The 26,860-nt window shown below is 40.5% G+C and overlaps 1 protein-coding gene across 4 annotated transcripts in view; it reads right to left on the bottom strand.

The window, feature by feature from the left end:
- Positions 1 to 26,860, bottom strand: part of MRPL3 (mitochondrial ribosomal protein L3) — a 62,237-nt gene that overhangs the window by 5,543 nt on the left and 29,834 nt on the right. For 2 of the 4 annotated variants that reach the window (XR_012157484.2, XR_012157485.2), the window contains exons 7-10: positions 25,413 to 25,521; positions 22,992 to 23,069; positions 20,680 to 20,757; positions 18,446 to 18,579 (exon numbers count right to left, since the gene is read on the bottom strand). Coding sequence is in view for 2 of the 4 variants with exons in the window: in XM_073333246.1 (XP_073189347.1) it covers positions 20,680 to 20,757; positions 22,992 to 23,069; positions 25,413 to 25,521 (265 nt within the window). In the remaining 2 variants the exon portion in view is untranslated. The remainder of the gene's footprint in view (positions 1 to 18,445; positions 18,580 to 20,679; positions 20,758 to 22,991; positions 23,070 to 25,412; positions 25,522 to 26,860) is intronic. The other 2 variants (XM_073333246.1, XM_073333245.2) reach the window with 1 other exon arrangement.

Here is a 26,860-nt window from a genome sequence, read left to right as displayed (position 1 = left end):
GAGATAAATATGCTCTGCAGAGACAGGAAACTTGTTTTTTTATTACCCACTTTTATAACAGATCATGCAGTAAGTTTAGTAATTGAAAGACTGGTCTCACTTGACTGGAAAACACATACAATGGAACCAGTTGCTTATGGCAGAAATGGAACAGAACAAAAGACAGGCCTGAACAATCCGATACCAGCTGACAATTCAGTTCTGATAGGAAGACAGTACTTTACTCAGAATACTTGATAGTACTTTAGCCTCCCCACAGAGTCCTGCAGAGATATCAGGGTGGATAAAAACAGATTTAAAAAGTATAGTAAACAAAAAAATATTAAGCAGTTCATATTTGCTGCCAATATTTTAAGAAAGTCACTCCACTAAACTTATGGAATTCATTGGTTAAGCATGTGGAACCAGAGTTTCTGAAGTGCTAAAGCAGCTTTGAACAGCAGTAGCTTCTTCTGAAAGTACAGAGAGAATATTTTCATTTTAGTTTATTCAACTAGTTCAGTTCAACTACTAGTTCACCCAAGTTGAGAAACACATTGAGAGGTGAAAAAGCAGAAAAACCAGTTTTCCACTTCTAATCTAATCTAATCAGGAAAACTACGTGTGAAAGAATGAGATCTACTAGTTCTAAAATCTTGAAGGACAAGGTAACCAGAAAGTTAAATTCACCAACTACAGATATTTCCTTTGTTTAGTAAGTTGGTTTTAAATGAAAAACATGTTTTGATAAACTTTTCTTTAATGTAACCAGCACATTTAAGGTCGTTTTAGTTAACAATTTTAAAATGATGTTTTTGTGCATTTAATTGAATTCCAATTTCCAAAGGCACCCTGACACAAATCACAAGTAAAAAAAATATATATAGTAAATAAGAAATGCATCTTTTGCCATTTTCTAAAATGAAAAAAATGTAAAAATTAAGAATCTGAATAAATGCATATTAAGCTATATAATTGCTTAAATGTGTAAGAATATAACAGTTTATCCTCCTGATTAGCAAAATGTAATGCCAAATGGCACCAACCAATTTAGGAAAATAACTAAAAAGTACAAATGCCAAGTTAAGATTACAATAGATAATTTAAATCAAGGCTTCCTATTTGCTAATTTAAATTACGATTTAAATCAATCCACCCTGACAGATACACATTTTGGGACCACACCATTGCTAAAGGCTTGTCTACATGGCAAATGATTTGCTGGTATAGCTACACCAGCAGGGTCCCCTAGTGTAGGTGCACCATTAGCAGACAGGAGGAGTTTGATAGCATAGTAACACCATCTCCATGAACTACATTGCCTATGTTGACAGAAGTGCTGCTCTCAGCACAGTTGGATTTAAACTGTTTTTTTTTTCTAGCACAGCTAAGTCCGCTGGGAGGGGAGAAAGTAAGTGTGATTTCTCCCCACCCACCCTTCCACCCACTCCTAGCTTACCTAAGTATGATGGCAAAACTTTAGTGTGAACTAAGCCTTAGATTTAACATCCTAGCTTCCTATGACAGAAACTGCAGGTTGGAATTTCAGCTGCGAAGTCTCAATAGCTTCCTAAAATGAAACGAGTTTCCAGGCTTAAAACACAATTTTGCTTGCTAGAGTTAGAGGAGGAATTGGTTTCACATGTCAAAGTGGCTCTCAAATCCTTGAGACTATTTTAGGTGGTCTTGGAATTATGTGCTGGTTATGATACATGATGTTTTTGCACAATCTATTGCTCCAGGATGCCATATTTCTCTTCTGCCATATACTTATTAACGCTGTTCTCCAGTCATGCACAATCTCCACCATGTATCTACGACGACAGCTGCAGTGTGAGTGGACAATCATTTGCATTTTACGTCTTATGTCAAACAAATCTTTTATGTGGATTGAGGTTAAAATTGGAACGTCATGACTGCCAAGGTTCTAGCTCACAAGAACAAGGTAACCTAAACAGTAAAGTTTAGTGCCATCCTCATTGTAAAAAAGAAAATGAGTTACTGAGTAACTGTTTCAGAGTTAGTCTCTTCATGTTAGTCTGTATCAGCAAAATCAACAAGGTGTCCTTGTGGCACCGTAGAGACTAACACATTTATTTATAACACATTTATAAGCTTTCGTGGGCTAAAACCCACTTCATCAGATGAATGGAGTGAAAAATACAGTAAAAAGAATATATATTACAGTACATGAAAAGATGGGAGTTGCATTACCAAGTGGGTGCTAACGAGCCAATTCAATTAAGGTGCAAGTGGCCTATTCTCAAAAGTTGAGAAGAAGGGGTGAATACCAAGGGAGGGAAAATGACTTTTGTAGTGCAAACGGGGCCAATGCAATCAAGGTGGCCCATTTCCAGCAGTTGACAAGAAGGTGTGAGTATCAGCAGAGGGAAAATTACTTTTTGTAGAGACCATCCACTCCCAGTCTTTATTCAGGCCTAATCTGATGGTGTACAGTGTGCAAATGAATTCCAGTTCTGCAGTGTCTCGTTGGAGTCTGTTTTTGAAGTTTTTGTTGTTGAAGAATTGCCAATTTTAAGTCTGTTTTTGAGTGTCCAGGGAGATTGAAGTGCTCTCCCACTGGTTTTTGAATGTTACAATTCCTGGTGTCAGATTTGTGTCCATTTATTCTTTTGCATAGAGACTGTCTGGTTTGGCCAATGTACATGGCAAGGAGGCATTGCTGGCACATGAAAGCATATATCACATTGATAGATGTGCAGGTGAACGAGCCCCTGATGGTGTGACTGATGTGGTTAGGTCCTATGATGGTGTCCCTTGAATAGATATGCAGAAAGAGTTGGCACCGGGATTTGTTGCAGGGATTGGTTCCTGGGTTGTGTGGTGTGTAGTTGCTGGTGTGTATTTGCTTCAGGTTGGGGGGCTGTCTGTAAGCAAGGACTGGCCTGTCTCCCAAGGTCTGTGAGAGTGAGGGATCGTCCTTCAGGATAGGTTGTAGTTCCTTCATATTATCAGGATATTAGGGCTGGAAGGGACCCCAGGAGATCATCTAGTCCAACCCCCTGCTCAAAACAGGGCCAATCCCCAACTAATGCACTGCTGCTGCTGATGCGCTGGAGAGGTTTTAGTTGGGGGCTGAAGGTGACGGCTAGTGGCGTTCTGTTATTTTCTTTGTTGGGCCTGTCCTGTGGTAGGGGACTTCTGGGTATCCTTCTGGCTCTGTCAATCTGTTTCTTCACTTCAGCAGGTGCGTATTGTAGTTGGGAGAATGCTTGATAGAGCTCCTGTAGGTGTTTGTTTGAGGGACTGTAGCAAATGCGGTTGTATCTTAGAGCTTGGCTGTAGATAACAGATCGTGTGATGTGGTCTGGGTGAAAGCTGGAGGCATGTAGGTAAGTATAGCCGTCAGTAGGTTTCTGGTATAGGGTGGTGTTTATGTGACCATTGCTTATTTGCACTGTAGTGTCCAAGAAGTGGATGTCTTGTGTGGACTGGTCAAGGCTGAGGTTGATGGTGGGATGAAAATTGTTGACATCCTGGTGGAGTTCCTCAAGAGCCTCCTTCCCGTGGGTCCAGTCACTGTGCAATCCTATTAGCGCTGCCCTTGTCCTTCTCTTCCACTGGCCAACCTTCTTGTCCATTTTTGAGCTTTATTTGCCTCATCACTTAGGAGTATGCACTTTGGGGCAGAAGCCAGGTTTTTACGTGATGGCCTTTTAGTTCATTCCATTGATAGCTTACTCAGTTGGTTAGGTTTTTGTTTGTACATTTTTGGCGATTTTGAATCGTTCTCATTATGAAATGACATACTGTGCTTACCCATTATGGACTGTTTTGAATTCCCTGTCAGTAAAAGGAATTAAGAAGTTGATCAACCACTTGTTTCAGCACATGAATATTCAGTTTTATTTTCCATTGAGAAGTTTTAAAACACCCTTTTATTCTAGGATTTAGGAATAAAGTATCTGTTCTTAACTGTTGATATTTATAACCTTCTCAAACTTCTGTCCAATGCCAGTTCACCTGTGTTCGTCCAATAGCCCTGTTTGGCCTTAACATTACATTCTGCACATTAATTCTAAAGTTGCATTTTGCAAAGCGTTTTTTTTTGTGTGTGTTCAGGTGGGTTCTTATGTATTGCAGTATACTTCAAAGAGACCCTCTGTCCTTTTCAGCAGAATACAGCAATACCATTTTTCTTTACAACACCCTTTGGAGTTTCACACGTTCCAGGAACACAAGGCACATTTGATGTAACAACTGTTTTCTTTTGATTTGCTAGTGTAACCGAAATTAGCACTCTTTTTGTGTTCTCTTCCAGCGTTTTACATCCAACTCTTTCACCAATTGTGGGTTGACTGCGTAAGCTTTGCTGTTGATGTCACAGCAAACACAGGTGCATTTATGCCAAACTGAAAAAAGGTCTCGTTTCCTTTTGTCTTTAGAAGGTTGCTTAGAGGGCTGCTGTTACAGGTGTATGCAACCAAGGAAGGAATTTAAAATTTTCACTTTAAAAATGTGCTTCATTGTTAAAAGGCAATGTAATGGTTCTCTCTTTTTAAGACGGCTATTAAACGGTTTCTTTTATGCTTATAAGGACAGTACACTGAAGACTTTAAATACTGTGTTACTACAGTAAGCCGTGGACCAAAAACAAAACAGAAGAATTAGTTGCATACTACAGCAGTTACACGCTACTGTGATTCAAGTATAAGTGCTAGTAAAGTGCTCATAACCCAGATACTAAGGGACAAGAACAGCCTGAGGATATCCTGACCTAGAAAAAGTGTCAAAAAAGAAGAGCCCCCTATGAGCTTTTTTGTTCTTCAGTGTCCTCTGAAGTAGCAATGCAAGAATTCAGCAATAGTATATTTCAGAGCAGAGACTGATGTATCTTGGAAGATATAAATATCCAGGGAGAAAGTCAGTGGTTGAAATGACCACAGCCCAAATCTCCCTCCCTGCAGCATCCTGGAGCCATGTGCTTCTCTGCAGAAGGCACCCTGCTGGCTGGGAAGCCTATGGATTGCACATCACTTCCATAGGGGGCGCAGCACACTCCCTCAGGACTCTATGAACTCAGTAGCATGCAAAGCTCAGTTGGTTGCAGGATCAAGCCTTTAATTATTGTATTCTTTCTATGTATTAATAGCAACAGAAGCATCAATCTGATTATAGGGAGAGATCTTGAGGGGGAAGGGGGGAGGAATAGTATACAATCATGTAACGAAGACTACATCATAATAAATACACACAAAGGGACTGCTGAGGTTGCTTGATCCCACACAATGCGTTGTGTGGGTGCAAGGTCTGCCTGCATGGAGCAGCTTGCAGGATTTGGGCCTGTTTTCCATGATGCTCTCCTAATGAACCTTTAAGAGCCATTATCTTTATGGATTATAAAGCCAAAAAAAGCCATTATGATGACCTAGTCTGACCTCCTGTACCACAGAATTTCACCCAGTCATACCTGCATCAAGCCCATATCTTGAGGGTCAGCTACAGCATATTTTCTTAAAGACACCCACATTGATTTAAAGATGCCAAGTTATGGAGAAGCCACCACGTCCCTTACTGACCCAGTTACAATGGTCAATTGCCCCTTTTTAAAAAAAAATAAAAAACCAGCACCATTTCTCTAGTAGCAGTCTAGCTGCATATTCAAACTCAGGACTGCAGAGGAGCATGGAAAGGAACATACATGCAAAACACACACTCTACCATTAGCGCTACAGTCAACATCTTGAGCACACCGGTGTCTAGTTTATATATTGTTAGAGTTGGTACTGTAATACTTTTACACATATTAAAAGCACTCTTTGTAGGTAAGGTACTGTTCTCCAAGAACTGAATTTTATTGGCCATCCTAGGGACAGAAAAAGGTCTGAAGCTTTAATCCACTATGTTCTCTGCCTGAGATTTAAGAACTGATCCACGGAAGGTAACCAAACACTAGTATCCTGTTAGCTTTGAGTATCCAGTAATATTTAGGTGGTATAATTAAATTTAGTAGTGGTATTATGTATTTTGTTTTGCTTATCTACAATATTATATTCCCTTTTATATCTGTTTGTAATTTTTTATTGAAGAGTGAATAAAATAGTTTAAACAAACGAAAGGTTTTTTACATGCAGAAAGTTAAAACTGGTTTGGTCACGTTTTTGTCATTAAGTCTATAAAACAAAGGCAATGGACTTTGCAGATACTTAATAAGCTGTGGATATACATTATTCATGTACTGTCAAGCATAATTGGCAGTATAAACAGAAATACAATTCAATTTCAGAAATCCATCAGCATAAAATACTTAAGCATCAAGTTTGATGCCCATTTAGGAACCGATTAAGTCATATTCACATTTGCAGTTTAATAGGGCTGCAGGCTATGTCAGTGTTAGTAACTACAGCAGCAAAATGCAGACTGCTTGTGAAGCAGAAAACTTGTTGAAGTGTACAAACTAAGTCTAATATTTTTGCTTCTGTCCTAATTTTTCTGATGTGAAAAGGCTAGAAAGTTGTGGCTACAGAACGCATACTGAACTACCATACCTCTTCTAGACCTATAGCATCCTTAAAAGACTAGACAGAACATTTAAGTTGAAGAATTGTATCTTTACTTCATACTTTTCCTCAAAGGAAAATTGCAGATATGCCATAGTTTTCCTTCAACTGAAATAGAAGTCTCATGTACCAGGACAGGGCAAATGCAAAGGACACACTGAGAAAGCGGGAGGATCGGCGAATTATCTCAAGTGCCTATACACAAATGCAAGAAGCCTGGGAAACAAGCAGGGAGAACTGGAAGTCCTGGCACAGTCAAGGAATTATGATGTGACTGGAATAACAGAGACTTGGTGGGATAACTCACATGACTGGAGTACTGTCATGGATGGATATAAACTGTTCAGGAAGGACAGGCAGGGCAGAAAAGGTGGGGGAGTTGCACTGTATGTAAGAGAGCAGTATGACTGTTCAGAGCTCCGGAATGAAACTGCAGAAAAACCTGAGAGTCTCTGGATTAAGTTTAGAAGCGTGAGCAACATGGGTGATGTCGTGATGGGAGTCTCCTACAGACCACCGGCTCAGAGGGATGAGGTGGACGACGCTTTCTTCCGGCAACTAATGGAAGTTACTAGATCGCAGGCCTGGTTCTCATGGGAGACTTCAATCACCCTGATACCGGCTGGGAGAGCAATACAGCGGTGCACAGACAATCCAGGAAGTGTAGGGGACAATTTCCTGGTGCAGGTGCTGGAGGAATAAATTAGGGGAAGAGCTCGTGACCTGCTGCTCACAAACTGGGAAGAATTAGTAGGGGAAGCTAAAGTGGATGGGAACCTGGGAGGCAGTGACCATGAGATGGTTGAGTTCAGGATCCTGACACAGGGAAGAAAGGAGAGCAGCAGAATACGGACCCTGGACTTCAGAAAAGCAGACTTTGCCTCCCTCAGGGAACTGATGGGCAGGATCCCCTCGCAGAATAACATGAGGGGGAAAGGAGTCCAGGAGAGCTGGCTGTATTTTAAAGAATCCTTATTGAGGTTACAGGGACAAACCATCCCGACGTATAGAAAGAATAGTAAATATGGCAGGCGACCAGCTTGGCTTAATAGTGAAATCCTTGTTGATCTTAAAACACAAAAAAGAAGCTTAAAGAAGTGGAAGATTGGACAAATGACCACGGAAGAGTATAAAAATATTGCTCAGGCATGCAGGAGTGAAATCAGGAAGGCCAAAAACACACCTGGAGTTGCAGCTAGCAAGAGATGATAAGAGTAACAAGAAGGGTTTCTTCAGGTATGTTAGCAACAAGAAGAAAGTCAAAGAAAGTGTGGGCCCCTCACTGAATGAGGGAGGCAACCTAGTGACAGAGGATGTGGAAAAAGCTAATGTACTCAATGCTTTTTTTGCCTCTGTCTTCACGAACAAGGTCAGCTCCCAGACTGCTGCACTGGGCAGCACAGCATGGGGAGGAGGCGACCAGCCCTCTGTGGAGAAAGAAGTGGTTCGGGACGATTTAGATAAGCTGGAGGAGCACAAGTCCATGGGGCCGGATGCGCTGCATCCGAGAGTGCTAAAGGAGTTGGTGGATGTGATTGCAGAGCCATTGGCCATTATCTTTGAAAACTCATGGTGATCGGGGGAGGTCCCGGACGACTGGAAAAAAGGCTAATGTAGTGCCCATCTTTAAAAAAGGGAAGAAGGAGGATCCTGGGAACTACAGGCCAGTCAGTCTCACCTCAGACCCTGGAAAAATCATGGAGCAGGTCCTCAAGGAATCAATTCTGAAGCACTTAGAGGAGAGTGATCAGGAACAGTCAGCATGGATTCACCAAGAGCAAGTGATGCCTGACTAATCTAATTGCCTTCTATGACGAGATAACTGGCTCTGTGGATGAGGGGAAAGCAGTGGACGTGTTGTTCCTTGACATTCGGAAAGCTTTTGACACGGTCGCCCACAATATTCTTGACAGCAAGTTAAAGATGTATGGGCTGGATGAATGGACTATAAGGTGGATAGAAAGCTGGCTAGATTGTCGGGCTCAACGGGTAGTGATCAATGGCTCCATGTCTAGTTGGCAGCTGGTATCAAGTGGAGTGCCCCAAGGGTCGGTCCTCGGGCCGGTTTTGTACGATAACTTCATTACTGATCTGGAGGATGGTGTGGATTGCACCCTCAGCAAGTTTGCAGATGACACTAAACTGGGAGGAGAGGTAGATACGCTGGAGGGTAGGGATAGGATACAGAGGGACCTAGACAAATTAGAGGATTGGGCCAAAAGAAATCTGATGAGGTTCAACAAGGACAAATGCAGAGTCCTGCACTTAAGACGGAAGAATCGCATGCACCGCTACAGACTAGGGACCAAATGGCTAGGCACCAGTTCTGCAGAAAAGGACCTAGGGGTTACAGTGGACAAGAAGCTGAGCACATGACTTATGAGGAGAGGCTGGGGGAACTGGGATTATTTAGTCTGCTGAAGAGAAGAATGAGGGGGGATTTGATAGCTGCTTTCAACTACATGAGAGGTGGTTCCAGAGAGGATGGATCTAGACTGTTCTCAGTGGTAGCAGATGACAGAACGAGGAGTAATGGTCTCAAGTTGCAGTGGGGGAGGTTTAGGTTGGATATTAGGAAAAACTTTTTCACTAGGAGGGTGGTGAAACACTGGAATGCGTTACCTAGGGAGGTGGTGGAATCTCCTTCCTTAGAAGTTTTTAAAGTAGATATCCCCTACAAAAAACTACACTGATTGGGTTAAAGTTGAGAGTACTCATCAGTAATTTAAGTGTAAAAAAAATATTACAGAGATGTTGTAATTATCCCCAAGCCCAAGCATTGTAAACCCAGGAAATTCAGAATTAAGGTTACCCATAAAAGATATCTACTAAAGTTTCTATTAACTTTGTCTAATCCTCTAACAATGGTTAGAGTTTACCAGTTTTTAAACAGCAAAAAGGTACATGGATTCCTCCTTCTTAAACTTATAATGTGTGAGTAGGGTTGCTTAGTGTTTGCAAGAATCCATGCTTTCACTATATGTGATATATATCAGTACAGTAAGTCCAAAGGCAACTGTGTGCCTCAACAAAAGATGAAAAAAAATCCTAAATTGTGATACCCCCTCAGGTATTACAAAACCCATTTAATAAGGAAATAGTCTTGTGCTTTCCCTTTAAGAATATAACAGATTAACTTGTGTATAGGGCAAGGGAGATAACTCCAGAATCGTGAGCTCCTAACAGAGCAGATTCTGCCTCTTTTCTTCTCGATTACATCTGTGGAACAGCCAGTAGTTCCAGTCCCTCTATCTCAGTAAAAGGAATAGAAAGAAGGACATAGGTATTACCTGAAGTAGGTTGCTTCAGTAATCAAAAATCCCAGTTTGTAAGTGTTCAAACTCATATTGGTATCAGAAAAGTTCTTCCATTCTTGCTCAAAGTAGTTTTTTTTTTTAAATTATATTCTTAGATCTAAGTGACAAAGCAAGCTTTTCTAGCTGATTAGAAATATTACTTTGTCAAAGTTATTTACCTGCGTGGTTCAGTGCAAAGTATAAAAGGCAAGCCCCTTCTAATTAAACCAGGGATTCACCAGCATTCAGTTCTGAAACTTCACTCTTTCACTGCTGAAAACAAGGCCTGAAAATTCATGTGATTAGTCACATTCTGGACCTATCGTGGATACACGTATTCCTAAATATACATACACACAGACACACACACACACAGTATATCTGCAAGGTGCACTAAAAGGTGGTTTAGTGGTTGCCAAGCAACAGACAGGGTCTCTAGTGCACTGTCCCTTTCCTCTTTTCTTACGAAAAAATATTGCTACTATGTTCCTGCCTATTCTGGGCTCAGATGAAGAGGGGTTTCCAGCCACCAAGTGCTTTTGTCTCATTCAATAGGACTGTTACAGGCAGCTTGTACCGGAATCCAAAGCAACCTATGAAAGGTGGTGTCCCAGGGCAGCTACCCCTGCCATAAGACCAAACTACTCTCAATCTGGAGTAGAGAGAAAAAGTATGTGTAAATGTAGACAAAGAATCCTGGAAGGAAGTTTGGAGGTGTGGGCTCCAAACAAGGGGAAAAAAAAGTGTAGAGAGGTTAGTTGAAAAGGGAGAGAAAAGGAGAGAAAATCCATGCAAGAGGTATTCCACCAAATGAGTTTAACAGAGAGATTTCCAAAAAAATGGGCTTATCCTAGCCCGTCCTTAGGATGCTTATTCAGATGGCAGTAAAGGAGGTGTCTGAAGCAATGAGTTGGATTTATGACTACAATAAACCTCAGAATGAGCATGGGGACTCAAGCACTAGGTAATATCTAAGGAATTAGTTTTGATTAGGTATCTGATATCTGTAGTATGCCACACTATGCTGTTTTTGGAAAATTCTTCCTAAGGTAGAACCCGCAGACCTAGGAGCTCTCATCTACTGAGTGGCTTCAGACATGCTTCAGGGCTATGTGGCAGACAATGTATTTGGCAGCCTCTCTTCATTTGGCATGAAGGGCTTAATTCTCAGGCACAGCACTCTACTGGACTTGTTTATTGCTAATTTAACTGAAGTTAGTTCCCTATTTTATCAGACGGTCTGCCCCATTCCTTCACTCATTGATTTGATATTCCCCCTTCCCAATTACTGAATGTGTTTGTGCAGGTGATTTTTATATTTTTTGTAATAACTGTATACTGTACTAACTAAAGAATGCTCTAATGTCAAAGTAATCAGCTATTTATTGCCAAAAAACAAGGGTTTAAAAATATTAAGTTTGTAGCATTTATGGTTGTAATGGTGTTAGTCTGAAACCTTTTTGAAATGTGAATTGACCCTATTCTTCTCAATCAAGTGTTGACCCTGAAGTCTAATGATTTCAAATGATTGCAAGTGCAACGTGTACTTATTTGCCTGTTCCGAAATGTCTACTTGTAGACATCTGAAATTTGGCGGAAGCTAAGGTTACTCCTCTGTGACTTAGCATATTTTCAAACACAAGTGTGCCGTTGCATGTAATTTGCACATGATTAACACAGTCTGTACACAAAACGTGGATACTTCCACATGTAAACTGCCAAAAAAAAAAAAAAGGAGAAATATCAAAGCAGTCCTAAAAGTACCTTGCATCATATTTTCCCAAAATAAAGCCCAGTAACATTACTAACTATAAAGAAGACATTTTGCCTTTGATCTTTGTGCAAGCTTCCAACGCACGTCAGTAGGTGTCATCCATGGCGGACTGACAGTGTAAAGTATAAAAGGAAAACCCCTTTCTAATTAAATCAGGGACTATATTAAAAATTTTAATTCAGTGTTCCACTGACTGAATTTGTCGTCACTGAAACAGGTAATGTAACAAATACCTATCCACTTAAGTGGCACAGCAAGAGACTGTCATCACAATTGAAATTTGTTATGCTGTTCACTTATAGATTTCCATGCATTTGTTTTACTCGGTTGGCTAGTGTGGTTTGGCTCAGCAGTTTTCAGCTTCCTGTTAACAGTTCTGCTGACTAGAGAAGAAGTGCTGTCTCAAGGACTTTTTAACATCTTTTTGGTCTGCTTTCAAGAGCAGGGCTGCTTTTAAAGCAAAAAGAAAGCAACAAGTCTAAATGCAAGTGGGAATACTGTATAATCGAACTGAATGTGACAGCTCAGTAAAGAAGGAAATAGACAAGGGAAAAGATCCAACCCTGAGACACAGCATGTTGCACTTACAGTACACTTTTTTCAAAGAGAATAGTAAATTGTTCCCTGCTGTAGCCCTTTGTTTGCAAGTCTAACAGTGCTGGGTTTTAATAAGACTTATCTGATGTAAATAAAATGTGATTCAAAAGTTTATACTGCAAAAGGAGAAACAAGATTTTTTTTTTTAAATGCACCTTCATATGGCAGGTGATTTTTCTTTAAGCAACTTAAAGCCACTGCTCAGAAAATGAATCTGTAGGATCCACTTAGAGTGAAATCTGATCTTAAAGTCTAGGAAAGCTGTAGGCTGGCAGAAAATAGAATACAATATTCTGAGTCTCAATGACCTCATAAAACAAGGATTAAAGAAGAACCAGTCTTACTCTATTTTTACTGCCACCAGACGTTTATTGAAGATACCCTGTTGTTATTAAAACAAGACAAGACAATGGCACCCCAGGCGAAAGCAGCTTCATCTATGAAACCAGAGCTGAAACCTGGTTAGTTCATATGGGCTATGTGAAATGGCCTCAATATTTACTATTTTGATCTAATAAAAGTTCTCTGGAATTGTGTGCACAGCAATAAGGGTTATACTATCAAAATAACTATCCAAGGAATGCTGATTATCTAATAAATGTCCTCCCCCCTGCAATATAACTATTTACTTTTTGTGTGCGCTTTTTTTGTTTACAAAAAGCTGAATGTTCTTGATTGAATCTATCACAGGCCCAGATTAATCCATTCAGCACACCAGATCTGACCTGCACGTTGGAGTCCAACACTCCATGGCTTGAAGAGTATTAATTATCATAAGCATTCTTTTGGTTGACAGTATTGTGTAAATTGCCTTTAGGATTATTTATATACAATCATTTTCAGCCACCTATCATTTTTTGAAGACCTCTTTTCAGAAGAGCTTGCAAAATATAATCCCCCCCTTTAGCTGCCAGGCTCATAAAGAACCTTTCAAGGCAAGTGACCATCTAGACTATTTTCTTCTAGCAGAATCTTTCTTGGCAAGTACTGGACTAAGGAGAAGAAGAAAACAGAGCCTTTTGCGGTGACAGGACTGTGTTTCTTAAAATTAATTTTAAAATAGTTTTCAATATCAAAAAACTATACTATTGAACCCATTCTAGCACAGCAATAATCCACTGCTATGTTGTGCATTTGTAGGCAATTGGTGCATACCTCTGGTATCTTGAGAGCCTATCTATGAGCCTTCAACTGCCTAAGGAATATCCTGCTAATGCACACTGTGATACAGTTAATCGCTATGTGAAAACAGAGTCTTGTAAGTCTTTTTAAAAATTGAAAACCAACTAATATACTACAACAGAGTTTTTAGTAAAACGCTAAGAGAAAATAGAAAACATTGTAACATTTTCACTCAACTACTTTGATGAGTGTATTATTCACTTTCCTGACCCTCACCCTATGTTTTCTCCCAACCGCATACCCAAGAGACTAGCTGGCCTTTTACAAACTGTCTGTAGCCCAAATACCAGTAACTCTCCTGTAAGGAAAAACATTAAAGCTACTTAATCCCTCCCAATTTAAGAACTATAGAGAGTAGGAGAGCTGCACCAAGCTCAAAAGTGGAATATCAGGTGAAATTTTCAGAAGTGCCTGGAGTGACTTACGAACACATACCCATAGAAAGTCAAGAGGACATGTGCTCCTAAATCAAATGGGTACTTCTGAAAATTCCACCCACAGACCTCATTTAGTAACTAAGCTCTAGAGGGTTACTACTGTAGAGGGGGTCAAAAAAGCAGCAAAAGGGACAAACACTACAACTTACAGGAAATCTGTCTTTAGTTTACAGACAAATAGTTGTATTCTCCTAGTGAGAATAACCTTGCTCTGCAGTATCTGAGATTTTAATGGTCAGAAAGGCTTGTTACAATTTGCTGAACTGTAATTCTCATTCTTTGCTATGATAACTAAGCAAAAGTCTTATAATTCAGAAAGATAGAAGTACCTACTTGACTCAAATAAGGGCTGAATCCTTCTTGGGAGATAGTGAGCACCTCTTGTGAGGTAGAGTAGATATGGGCAAAATTGTTTGAAAAAAACAATTTATATTCACCTAAACATGCAGTTCAGTTAATCTGAAACTCTTTGCAAATTTGACACTAATTCACCCAATAGTTTCGGCCAGCTTTTTTTTTTTCCAGGCTAAATTCACAAAATGGCAGGAAGAGGTGGTGATGGTACTACCTACCCATTTTATAATTTTTAGCCCAACCATTAAAGCACTCACCTGGGCTGTGGGAGATCTGGGTTTCAATCCCCGCTCAAGAGCATGGATTTGAACCCTAACCTCAAGGCTGAACAGTCATTTCTTCTGTGTCTCTCTGGTCTAATGACTACCCAGCTATTTCATACAAAGTTGAACTGCTTCACCAGGAGAGAGAGAGACAGACGTCTCGGAATACCCCATAGTATGGTAGTTAGGAGACCTGAGTTCAAACCTCTGCTTTGAAATGGGGATTTAAACCCAGGTCTCCCACATACGAGGTCAGTGCCCTAACTTGGCTAACTGTTATAATACCAGCATTACAACCTGCCCCTCCCTTCCCCCCCGCCCCACATTTTGTGAATCCAACCCTTTAAAAATCACCAAGACAGGCTTTTTTAATTTGGTTTCAGCCAAACAGAATTCCCCCCCCCCCCCAATTCTCAAAACTGACAGCAAACCAAATAAATAATAAATAAATTTGCCCAGCCCCACTACTGAGTAATTTAGTATATGTCCCCTTCTTGCATATTTCATTATTATTCATAATATTTTAATGAAAGAAAATTTTAAAAGTTTAAAGATTCCTGGGGGAAAAAGTCAAAGTATTTTTATAGCTTCTTTCAGTTTATCCAATGAATATCTTTAAAAAACAAAAGCCTTCGTACAGTATATGTTTATACTTAATTCTATAAGAAATGCATTCTCTCCCTGCTTCTCTCCCCCCGTACCCCCCATGGGGAGTAGGGAGATAGAGAATGCGGGGCAAGAGAACGTACAAAAAAACTCCAGTTTTTCATGTAGAATTCACTACAACATTAACCCAGATAGTATGATTCCATTTTAAAAATCTGTTCCATTGTTTCATACCAATATATCTGTAAACTATTTTGCAACCCAATATCATCCTAAACTAGACCTCAGTCACATTAATACCATTTATGACTCTTTCACTTACAGTTCTTTATGGTTCAAGGCCCTTGTTAATAGCAATGTAGAAGAAAATGCAGTGCTAAGTACATTATAAGTATAGAATCATAGAATATCAGGGTTGGAAAGGACCTCAGGAGGTCATCTAGTCCAACCCCCGCTCAAAGCAGGACCAATCCCCAATTAAATCATCCCAGCCAGGGCTTTGTCAAGCCTGACCTTAAAAACTTCTAAGGAAGGAGATTCTACCACCTCCCTAGGTAACGCATTCCAGTGTTTCACCACCCTCCTAGTGAAAAAGTTTTTCCTAATATTCAACCTAAACCTCCCGCACTGCAACTTGAGACCATTACTCCTTGTCCTGTCCTCTTTTACCACTGAGAATAGTCTAGAATCATCTTCTCTGGAACCACCTCTCAGGTAGTTGAAAGCAGCTATTAAATCCCCCCCCATTCTTCTCTTCTGCAGACTAAACAATCCCAGTTCCCTCAGCCTCTCCTCATAAGTCATGTGTTCCAGACCCCCAATCATTTTTGTTGCCCTTCGCTGGACTCTCTCCAATTTATCCACATCCTTCTTGTAGTGTGGGGCCCAAAACTGGACACAGTACTCCAGATGAGGCCTCACCAATGTCAAATAGAGGGGGATGATCACGTCCCTCGATCTGCTCGCTATGCCCCTACTTATACATCCCAAAATGCCATTGGCCTTCTTGGCAACAAGGGCACACTGCTGACTCATATCCAGCTTCTCGTCCACTGTCACCCCTAGGTCCTTTTCCGCAGAACTGCTGCCTAGCCATTCAGTCCCTAGTCTGTAGTGGTGCATTGGGTTCTTTTGTCCTAAGTGCAGAACCCTGCACTTATCCTTATTGAACCTCATCAGATTTCTTTTGGCCCAATCCTCCAATTTGTCTAGGTCCCTCTGTATCCTATCCCTGCCCTCCAGTGTATCTATCACTCCTCCTAGTTTAGTATCATCCGCAAATTTGCTGAGAGTGCAATCCACACCATCCTCCAGATCATTTATGAAGATATTGAACAAAACCGGCCCCAGGACCGACCCCTGGGGCACTCCACTTGACACCGGCTGCCAACTAGACATGGAGCCATTGATCACTACCCGTTGAGCCCGACAATCTAGCCAACTTTCTACCCACCTTATAGTGCATTCATCCAGCCCATACTTGATGACTTTTTACTTTACTTTTACTTGATGACAAGAGTACTGTGGGAGACCGTGTCAAAAGCTTTGCTAAAGTCAAGAAACAATACATCCACTGCTTTCCCTTCATCCACAGAACCAGTAATCTCATCATAGAAGGCGATTAGATTAGTCAGGCATGACCTTCCCTTGGTGAATCCATGCTGACTGTTCCTGATCACTTTCCTCTCATGTAAGTGCTTCAGGATTGATTCTTTGAGAACCTGCTCTATGATTTTTCCGGGGACTGAGGTGAGGCTGACTGGCCTGTAGTTCCCAGGATCCTCCTCCTTCCCTTTTTTAAAGATTGGCACTACATTAGCCTTTTTCCAGTCATCTGGGACTTCCCCATTCGCCACGAGTTTTCAAAGATAATGGCCAATGGCTCTGCAATCACAGCTGCCAATTCCTTTAGCACTCTGATGCAACGCGTCCGGCCCCATGGACTTGTGCGCGTCCAGCTTTTCTAAATAGTCCCAATCACCTCTTTCTCCACAGAGCGCTGGCCATCTACTCCCCATGCAGTGATGCCCAGTGCAGCAGTCTGGGAGCTGACCTTGTTCGTGAAGACAGAAGCAAAAAAAAGCATTGAGTACATTAGCTTTTTCCACATCCTCTGTCACTAGGTTGCCTCCCTCATTCAGTAAGGGGCCCACGCTTTCCTTGGCTTTCTTCTTGTTGCCAACATACCTGAAGAAATCCTTCTTGTTACTCTTGACATCTCTTGCTAGCTGCAGCTCCAGGTGCAATTTGGCCCTCCTGATTTCATTCCTACATGCCCGAGCAATATTTTTATACTCTTCCCTGGTCATATGTCCAACCTTCCACTTCTTGTAAGCTTCTTTTTTATGTTTAAGATCCGCTAGGATTTCACCGTTAAGCCAAGCTGGTCACCTGCCATATTTACTATTCTTTCGACACATCGGGATGGTTTGTCCCTGTAACCTCAATAGGGATTCCTTGAAATACAGCCAGCTCTCCTGGACTCCTTTCCCCTTCATGTTAGTCCCCCAGGGGATCCTACCCATCCGTTCCCTGAGGGAGTCGAAGTCTGCTTTCCTGAAGTCCAGGGTCCATATCCTGCTGCTTACCTTTCTTCCCTGTGTCAGGATCCTGAACTCAACCAACTCATGGTCACTGGCTCCCAAATTCCCATCCACTTTTGCTTCCCCCACTAATTCTTCCCGGTTTGTGAGCAGCAGGTCAAGAAAAGCTCCCCCCCTAGTTGGCTCCTCTAGCACTTGCACCAGGAAATTGTCCCCTACATTTTCCAAAAACTTCCTCGATTGTCTATACACCGCTGCATTGCTCTCCCAGAAGATATCAGGAGAATTACAGTCACCCATTGGAACCAGGGCATGCGATCTAGTAGCGTCTGCGAGTTGCCGGAAGAAAGCCTCATTCACCTCATCCCCCTGGTCCGGTGGTCTATAGCAGACTCCCACCACTACATCACTCTTGTTGCTCACACTTCTAAACTTAATCCAGAGACACTCAGGTTTTTCTGCAGTTTCGTACCGGAGCTCTGAGCAGTCATACTGCTCCCTAAAGTCTAATCTTTAATGTCATTTAGTTTAAATAAAAAAATGTGAGCAAGATCTCACAAGGTATTCAGATTCTGCGGCCATCTACGTATTTACCAATTTTAAATATTTGTCTCCGACACAAAGATGTGACCTAAATGCAAGATCTTTTACAAAAATATATTTTAGTACGAAAGAGACAATTTATAGTTCTCATGTAGTGATATCATTAAATAGGAGCATAAAGACATGGTATGCTATTCATCCATCAGTTACAGACAAGGTCTCACAAATTAAGACTTAAAAATAATGGCCTACAACAAAATTATACTTAGACTCATAGACTTTAAGCCCAGAAGGGACCATTGTGATCATCTAGTCTGACCTCCTGCACACCACAGGCCAAAGAACCTCACCCATCCACTCCTGTAATAGACCCAGATTCTCTGGCTGAATTACTGAAGTCCTCAACTCATGATTTAAAGACTTCAAGTTCAAGAGAATCCACCATTTACTCGAGTTTAAATCAGCAAGTGACCTTTGCCTTGTGCTGCAGAGAGAAAAAAGGGTTATATATAGTTTTAAAATGAAGAATTATTTGTACCACAGGCCAAAATCACCTCTTCTCCCACTCTTATTTCATTGAAGCTCAAACCCATAAACCATAACTACATCAACCTCAGTTGTGTCTCTCAGGATTAACAAGAACCTCTGAATGCAGCTAGAGAAAAGACTGGTTTTTCATCTGTTTAAATTAATGAATAATCACCCACGGTTACAGTCCCAAGTACTGCTGTCATGCCCACTACTTTTGGAGAGAAGTCTGATTTATTTGTCAAAAACATCTTTCTGGACATCTGTATAATCCCCCTTTCCACCCTCACTAAAAAAAAAAAAAAAGACTGATTTGCGTAATCCACCTCCTAAACTAGGAAATGAGGTTATATCCAAAGCAGGGTTCAAAGTTGCCTCTTAACTCTGAAATGATTTTGAGACCAAAGTCAGAAAAAAAGAAAAATTGATGCATTCGCAAAGTAGGAAAAAGTGTGATGTGATGTTATTCCCCCCCCCACAGAAAATGAAACATTTCCCTTCTAAAGTGAGGGATTTTGTTTGTTTTATTAAAGCAAGCAAAAAAGTCTGTAATGCTGGTCCACAAATGGTGCAGTACATATCACAAACTCAGTGTCTATAATAGAACATATACCAGAAACATGAACTTCTTAATCACAATATTCAAACCTTCTGAACTATTAACTTAGAGATTTTCAAGAGGTGGATAATTTAATTTCCCCTGTCCTGATGCATTGTAAGTATATATTGTGCAACTAACACCTGGCAATCTTTCCAATTGTTATTGCTGTCTCTCTGGTCACTGATCTTAAAGGATATGTCTACACAGAAATAAAACACCTTAAGCTGGCCCAGGTCAGATGACTTGGGTTTGCACGGCTCAGGCTCTGGGGCTGAAAAAAAAAAGTCATTGTATAGACATTTGGTCTTGGGCCGAATCTTAAGCTCTGGGACCCTTTTGGGGTGGAGGGCTTCAGAGCTCAGGCTCCAGCGAAAGCCTGAATGTCTACACACTGATTTTTTAGCCCTGCAGCTAGAGCACTGTGATCCTGAGTCAGCCGACCCAGGACAGCTGTGGGTGTTTTACCCCTATATAGGCATAACAAGGTATTGAGAGTCTTTGGGTATCTACTTCAACTCAGAGGAACTGGCTTAACTTCCTGCAGGTAGTAGATACCCGCAAGTACCTATTTACAATATGCTTAGGCAACGTTGGAAAGAAAGGCAGTAAGACAAGTCTATTTTGAAAGAGTCCTTACAGCCAGTTGGTTTCTGACTTGCCCATGCCTTGTCTTTTATTTCACTATTATGGTTTCTAGAATTATGTATGCATACTTGAAATACACATGTTCCAACTATTACGGGAGGTCAGACTAGATGATCACAATGGTCTCGTCTGGCCTTGGAACCTATGAATCCCAAGAAGATTTCATGGGATTTTGAGATCATTTCCTTAAATGCTGCAGAAAATGGCAGTATTCTGTGGATGTTAACAGAAGAAAAACATCCCATGACCACTAGCTGCCCCATTTTCACCTTTAGTGTTTTTCAGAAACCAGTGTTGGAGAAAGACAAAAAGGTATCATTCCAACTCCTGCCATGTATGGTCAAGACACCAGATTGCTCTTAACCAGATGTCAACCGCACTTCTGTTCATTCATGATCAGTACAGCTCTCAGAGCAGGTACTTTGAAAAGCTCACCAACAAATCCAGTGGCTCAGTTTAACAGTGATAAACAGAAATGCACGAGACTGAAGCTACCTATTACAGAATCATATTCAAGGTGTGTTAATGTACTGAAGGCTAAACATCGATAGGCATTTCCATTACAAAGCAAAAACAAATCTGAATAAGGGACTCATCATTATCTCTACTGATTATTCCCCATCCCAGTCCTAATCTTGCTCCCATTGGATTCAAAGGTGCAAGATCAGATCCTAAACAAATAAAGAGCAAAAACAACTATTTTCCACTACAAATCAACTTTCAAACAGGAAAAAATGTAGACCACATAAAATACTGTCAAGATTATGAATAGTTATTTGATAAATGAAAGAACTTGAAAAACAAACGTACCTTTACCAAACAATTTTTGTGACCTGGGACAGAACCATTTACATAAATAATGTTGTTCTTTGTGTTGATCCTCCACACCTGCAGGATTAAAAAAAATGGAAACCTATGCATTTTATTATGGTTTCAGGATTTATTCAATTTACTATTTATAGCCAGTTAAAAGTTGGTAAATGTGAGCAATTGTGGAGTAAAATATAGCTCCGCAATTGGGATGCTTATGCAATGTAGGAATATATTTTATAATATATTGTGTATGCATACAAAAGGCATAAGTATGCCCATGTTGAATGGCAAAATGAAGCACAAATGTGTTAGCAGAAGTTGGGACTCTGGGGAGAAGAGGTGTCACTGAGCCTTTTATGTTATTTGTCCTAAATTTGCCCCAACATTTGAATGAAACTCAACTTTGAGCTGGCACCTCTCAAATACATTTGAGGCTTGAACCATAAGTCAATAGGAGCCTGTCTGCCGACTTCAATAAGCCCTTGAAGCTCAGATCTTAATCTAGCAATCACAATTTTACTTCAGTCTCTCTTCCCATTATAGTGAGAGCTATAGCAGAACCTTGTGGGACAAATTAGCAGGATAAGCAAGTGTCACGGAAATGTTGTAGAGGAGCAGCTATGTTAGACTGCATTCGCAAAAAGAAAAGGAGGACTTGTGGCACCCTAGAGACTAACAAATTTATTTGAGCATAAGCTTTCGTGAGCTACGATGAAGTGAGCTGTAGCTCACGAAAGCTTATGCTCAAATAAATTGGTTAGTCTCTAAGGTGCCACAAGTCCTCCTTTTCTTTTTGTCATGGAAATGTTACTGCAAACAGCTGCTAATTTTTTAAGTACTTGTGAAAGTGCTGAATTGAACACCCTGAAAACATAAGTTCTCTACTTATCCACCAACCAGATAGCAGCAGCACAAACTTCTTCCCACCACAGCACTAAAATGTTTCTTGTACTGTCTAAAGAGGTCACCTGTATGGGTAAGCGTGTCTTCATTCCCATTTAGCGCTGTGAACATGTGTGCATCAGGAACTGGACTGGGACGATAACCTCATCTGATACAGGGCAGTGAACGGGGCAGCCACCAGACTGTAAGAACTTATTGCACTGCTGACCTGGCCTGGATCCGAACTAGAGCTCGCACAGGCTCTAAGAAGTCAGCTGGTAACCTTCCAAAAAGTACTTTTCCTGCCCGCCTCGCAGAAAGACAGTGAGGCATATACCATATGTGCTAAAGCCTCATCTGTAACTCCCATCCCACCTCCAAAACCCAAGCCCTTAGGATGCGTGCACATGGGGGAGCAGAGCAGTGCCTTCTTTTTAAGTTACAAGATGAGGATGGACACATGCTGTTTGGGCCTTTTTGGCTCTCTCTTTCATGGTCCAGTTATGCTGGCCTAGTTTGGGTTCTGAGTGAAATGTGATATTGCACTGTGGAGTGTTCCCTCTTTTCAACCCAAGCAGCTAGTCAAAGACTGGGACCCCAGGGATGTTCCAGGTGGGAGTAGAAATTGGTGATAGTGAGGTATTTCTTTGATGAAGTTTTATTTATAAAGAATGCACAAAATCCTGTGTCACTGAATGCAGAAAGAATCAAATAGCAGGAAACAGCTTCTTTTGTTCACAGCACCAACACCCAAAAACCTCTCCCCACATTTCTTCCAGAATTAGACGCTGTGTTTTCAGCTGCTCTGCCTCTCCATTCAGGGTGTTCTCAGTTTCTAGGTGTTCTGCCTCCCTTTTCCCCTCGCCTCTCCGCAAAAAAACGATACTCAGCAAAAACATCTGGATGGGTTCACATTCTTTTTTGGCTTAGGCCATGCCTACAGTAGAGAGCTTACAGCGGCACATCTGTACCAATGCAGCTGTGCCACTTTAAGATCTCTCATGTAGCTGCTCTATGCCAACGGCAGAGAGCTCTCTAGTTGACATAATTAAACCACCCCCAACGAGCAGCGGTAGCTATGTTGGTGGGAGAAGCTCTCCCGCCAACATAGCACTGTCCACACCGGCGCTTCTGTTGGTGAAATTTATGTCGCTCAGGGTGTGTTTTTTACACCCCTTAGCGACATAAGTCATACAGACAAGAGTGGTAGTATAGATATAGACTTTGATGGGGGCTTCTGATTAACTCATCCTGACAGTTATGGCAATTAAAGGAGGCGTTCACACCCAATCTGAAAGAGGTTTGTGCTCCAAGCAGTCACTAGTACCTGTCAGCATAACATGGTGTTCTAGCAGCTGCCAAGCCTCATTATCTGACTGAAATAGAGTGAACTCTCTCCACACGTGACTACTATATTTAGAACTCACCTTTAATCCAAAAGCGGTCCTGTAGACATTACCCATTTTCCCAGGCATTTTCGTTCCACGGAAAACTTTGCCAGCATTCTGTATCAAAATAGGGCCAAAAGTTACATAGTTACAAAAGGTACTATTGCAAACTGAAAGGGGTCGCAATTATAAAGCTTCCTAGCAAAGTTCATGGAGATAAGCAAGGTAGATTACAAATTCAAACAGAGAAAGCTACATTTGTTAACGTAGACTGTTTCACATATTGGACAAATTGACACCAAGAGGAATCTTAAAGATGGTATTTGCAGTGCTGAAGATCCCCATTACTGATTCGCATTTCTAAATGCTTCCTACTGGTGCGCAAAGTTTGTGTGTCATCGGAAATAGTGTAGACTCACTGTATCATGGCAAGCTGAGACTTCCTGCGCAACGTACAAATACACTGTCAAGTTACACTGAAACAATTCAGGGTGTTCCAGCCTTGACAAAGCTGTTTACAGATCTGAGGTAACATCCTCACTCCTGCACCTTTACATCAGGTAAAGTGGTCAAAAAGGGGTAAGAGCTCTAAAAGCCCTCTGAAAAAAGAGGATTCCCCTGCCACAAGCCTTTATCCAAGGCCCCTTTGATAAATCCTGGAGCAGGGGGTGTGCCAGAGGAGGGCTGCGGCATGCAGCACTGCCTCCCATAGCACAGCTCAGAGAGGTTGCTGTAGACTGCTTTTCAAGGCTCTCTAAATTACCTTGTGGCCCATTCCAAGACCCTTCAGCAGCCTAGGATCAGGAGGGTGCAAAAATGGCTTAAAGTCACTTTAGCCCACTTCACCCTGGTCTGAATTCTGGTCTTCGTCTTCTAGATGTGCAGCAGAGAATCTCACCCTTAGTTTCTTTTCCTTTTAATAGGAAGGTATGTTTTCAAAATGAAGGTTGTCTCTACTTCCATACCATCATCTAGGATTCTCTGCTGCTTCCTTCCCATGTGCATTTGTAGTGTTTCTTTTTCTTTAACTTGTGTCAAAGCCATGAGCCCAGAGAATCAACTGCAGTAAGGCTAATGGGGGATGTTCCTATACTCAACACTGAAATGAAACCCACAGTAAAAACGGTCCATATGTATATGATCCAACATCACGGACATTATTTTGCCCTGGTCATCTTATCTTCCCTCTTTACCTCTTAGTTTCCTAGTCTAGTTCTATTTGTTTCATGAAATTACAAATGGCACAAACCCAGATGAAATTCAGAATACCTACACAAGAATTACTTCAGGTTTCTTAATGATTACTACCAGCTGCTAAACAAAGTGTTATATGGCCAAAAAAATCAAATTTTCCAGCATTATACGAAAAAATATGCCAGAAGTAGAGCTTAGCAGCCCAATTTGCAGCTGGAATGGAGATCAGTACTAGTTGTTCCTATAGTCTTATGCGGCCTGTCTTGTGCAGCACAGTACCATTTTGTTCCTGAAGTTTTCTCAAGTGTCATTAATCATTTCATCCATTCTTTTGGACATTTTTTTAAAAATCACTCCAGGAAATTTTTAAAAAAGACAACATAATCAGGTCTCAGTACAATGGCTTTGTTGGTCCCAGCTCTGGTTCCCTGGCATTCAGATAATACAACTGTTTATATAACACCTAGTTTAGTCCCAATAATGTGCAAACTTCACAGGTCCAAAGTTTCTATACTAGATAAATATAAGTTTTACAGTAATTTTAATTAGAAGCGTCTAACTGTAAAGTCCAGACCACCTATCTAGGGAATGGACTTCTTAATAATAAGGAAGCATGTAAATAAATCAAAGCACACTTTATTTTAGCATTGAATGCTATAGTTTGAAAGAGTTGTTAAATAAGGACTATATAAGCTAGTTAAGTTCAAGAAGCTAGATAAAATTCCACTGTAAACCCTTCAAGTCAACAAAATACCAGCTGGATCTTTGGCAGATAAAGCAAAATGCCCAAACCCTTCCAATCTAACATCAAAATGTTTGGCTTGTGACAATGGTTACATAAATGAAATTATAAAGAGATTTCAGATCCCTCTTAGCATTGATTTAAGAGTGGATTTTATTTCTCCCTACTTTATTATGAAACATAATGTTTAGTAATATCTATTAGCCAAATTAAAAAAATTATAAAATATAATCTTCATGTACCAAAATATAAACAAAACATTACTACCTCAGGTTAGGAAGAAACTTCTATGGACATGTTATTCCATATATTGTCTATGTATCTGTTTGTACCTTTCTCTGAAGCATCTGGTACTGTCAGACAGGACACTAGACTAGAAGGATAACTGGTCTGTTTTCGCATGTCTAAATACTGTAAAATGGTTTGTTTTAAAACACACAGCTCTCTCCCCTGCACTAAGTTTTGCTCCAAAGAATGGTGGTGAAGAGTATCTAAAATGAGATAAATGAAGTTCAACTACTTACAGTATTGGATATTGCCCCAGGTCTTCTGTGTGTTTTAGTCTGGCCATGGCTGGCCGGTTGGCCTTTAAATCCCCATCTTTTCATGACTCCTTGAAATCCTTTACCAATTCTGAAAATAAACAAAGCCAAATTAAATTTGCTTTCAAATAGATTACCAAACAAATAAAGATTCTGGCACAGTAACTAGAGGTCCAGTTAGGCTCCCGATCTTTCACCTTAAGTAAAGCTCATCAACCAAAACATATTCTAAAGTCTTCATTGATTATATTACTTGTGCTGCTTTTGGGAGAAAGAGGCAGTGGAGGAGAGTCAGCTAGGCAAAAGATTAATTTCATCAACATACAGTAAGGTTTCTTGCTGTACTGGTCCTCATCTCAAAATACTGTAAATTAAGTGTCACCAACCAATTGAGTTTAGAAGCAGAAAGGAAGAAAAATCTAAACTCAATTCAAAAACTACACTTTGCAACTCAAGCAAGAGACTGGAAAGGCTCAAGTGTTGCTATGATGAGCCTTGCAGTGAACAAAACAACATTTTGCTTCCCAAACTACAAAACACTTATCACATAAAAATCAAGTTTTGAAAATGTAGGTCTAAGCAACAATGAAAATACTTCAAAAATGTCTAAATGATCAGATCTGGACTGATTCAAGAAATATGGTCTAGAAATTAAATATTCCTTGTGGTTCTTTCCTTAATCTTCTCTAACCTGAATGATAATTTTACACACCTTGAAGTCCGCATTTACACAGAGCTCAAAGATCATGTGGTCAGATTTCAAATGAAATATCAATGGTTTTTACCAATGAGGAAACTAGAAGAATAGTAAAATAATTGTTTAACCTGTAATATTTTACCATCCAGAAGCTTTTGGACCAAAAGGGTGCACCATTTTAGCCTGAAAATATACACACTACCTTTTCTTCAATCAATAAAGAGAGATCTCAATACAACCTTTAAGTGAGGAGGAGAACTGTGAATGCTGCCTTCCCCCTTTACAAACACTGACAACTTTTTACATTTTCCTCTCATGCTGGGGAATCCAGAGTTAAGACTGAATTCTGTGTTAATGATAAAATTTGTGAATGTTGTGCAGATTTACCATCTACTGTATGGCCAGATGCAGCAATTTAGCTACAGTCGGAATATAATGCACTTTAGTCTTAAGTATAAAAATGTTCTGTCTAACATCTGACTTCTGCATTAAACAGGCAGTTCTCTGAAAAGAAAATCATATGCACTAAGTGTATTTACTCCTCAATGTATTCCAATGATCATTTATATGACCTGCGGATGTCTGCAAGACATAAAGAGGATAAAATTTCAATTATATTAACTTGAAAAAAAACATTAAGAGATGTGCTCATTTAAATGTAGTCATTACAAGTACAGGCATGCACTATTCAGAGCCTTCAGGGGGAAAAATATCCAGCAGCTCACAATATTGC

This window comes from Lepidochelys kempii, chromosome 2, assembly GCF_965140285.1.
Source record: "Lepidochelys kempii isolate rLepKem1 chromosome 2, rLepKem1.hap1, whole genome shotgun sequence".
NCBI lineage: Eukaryota > Metazoa > Chordata > Testudines > Cheloniidae > Lepidochelys > Lepidochelys kempii.
Note: the sequence above shows the minus strand (reverse complement) of the source record. Positions and strands in the feature narration are given on the sequence as shown.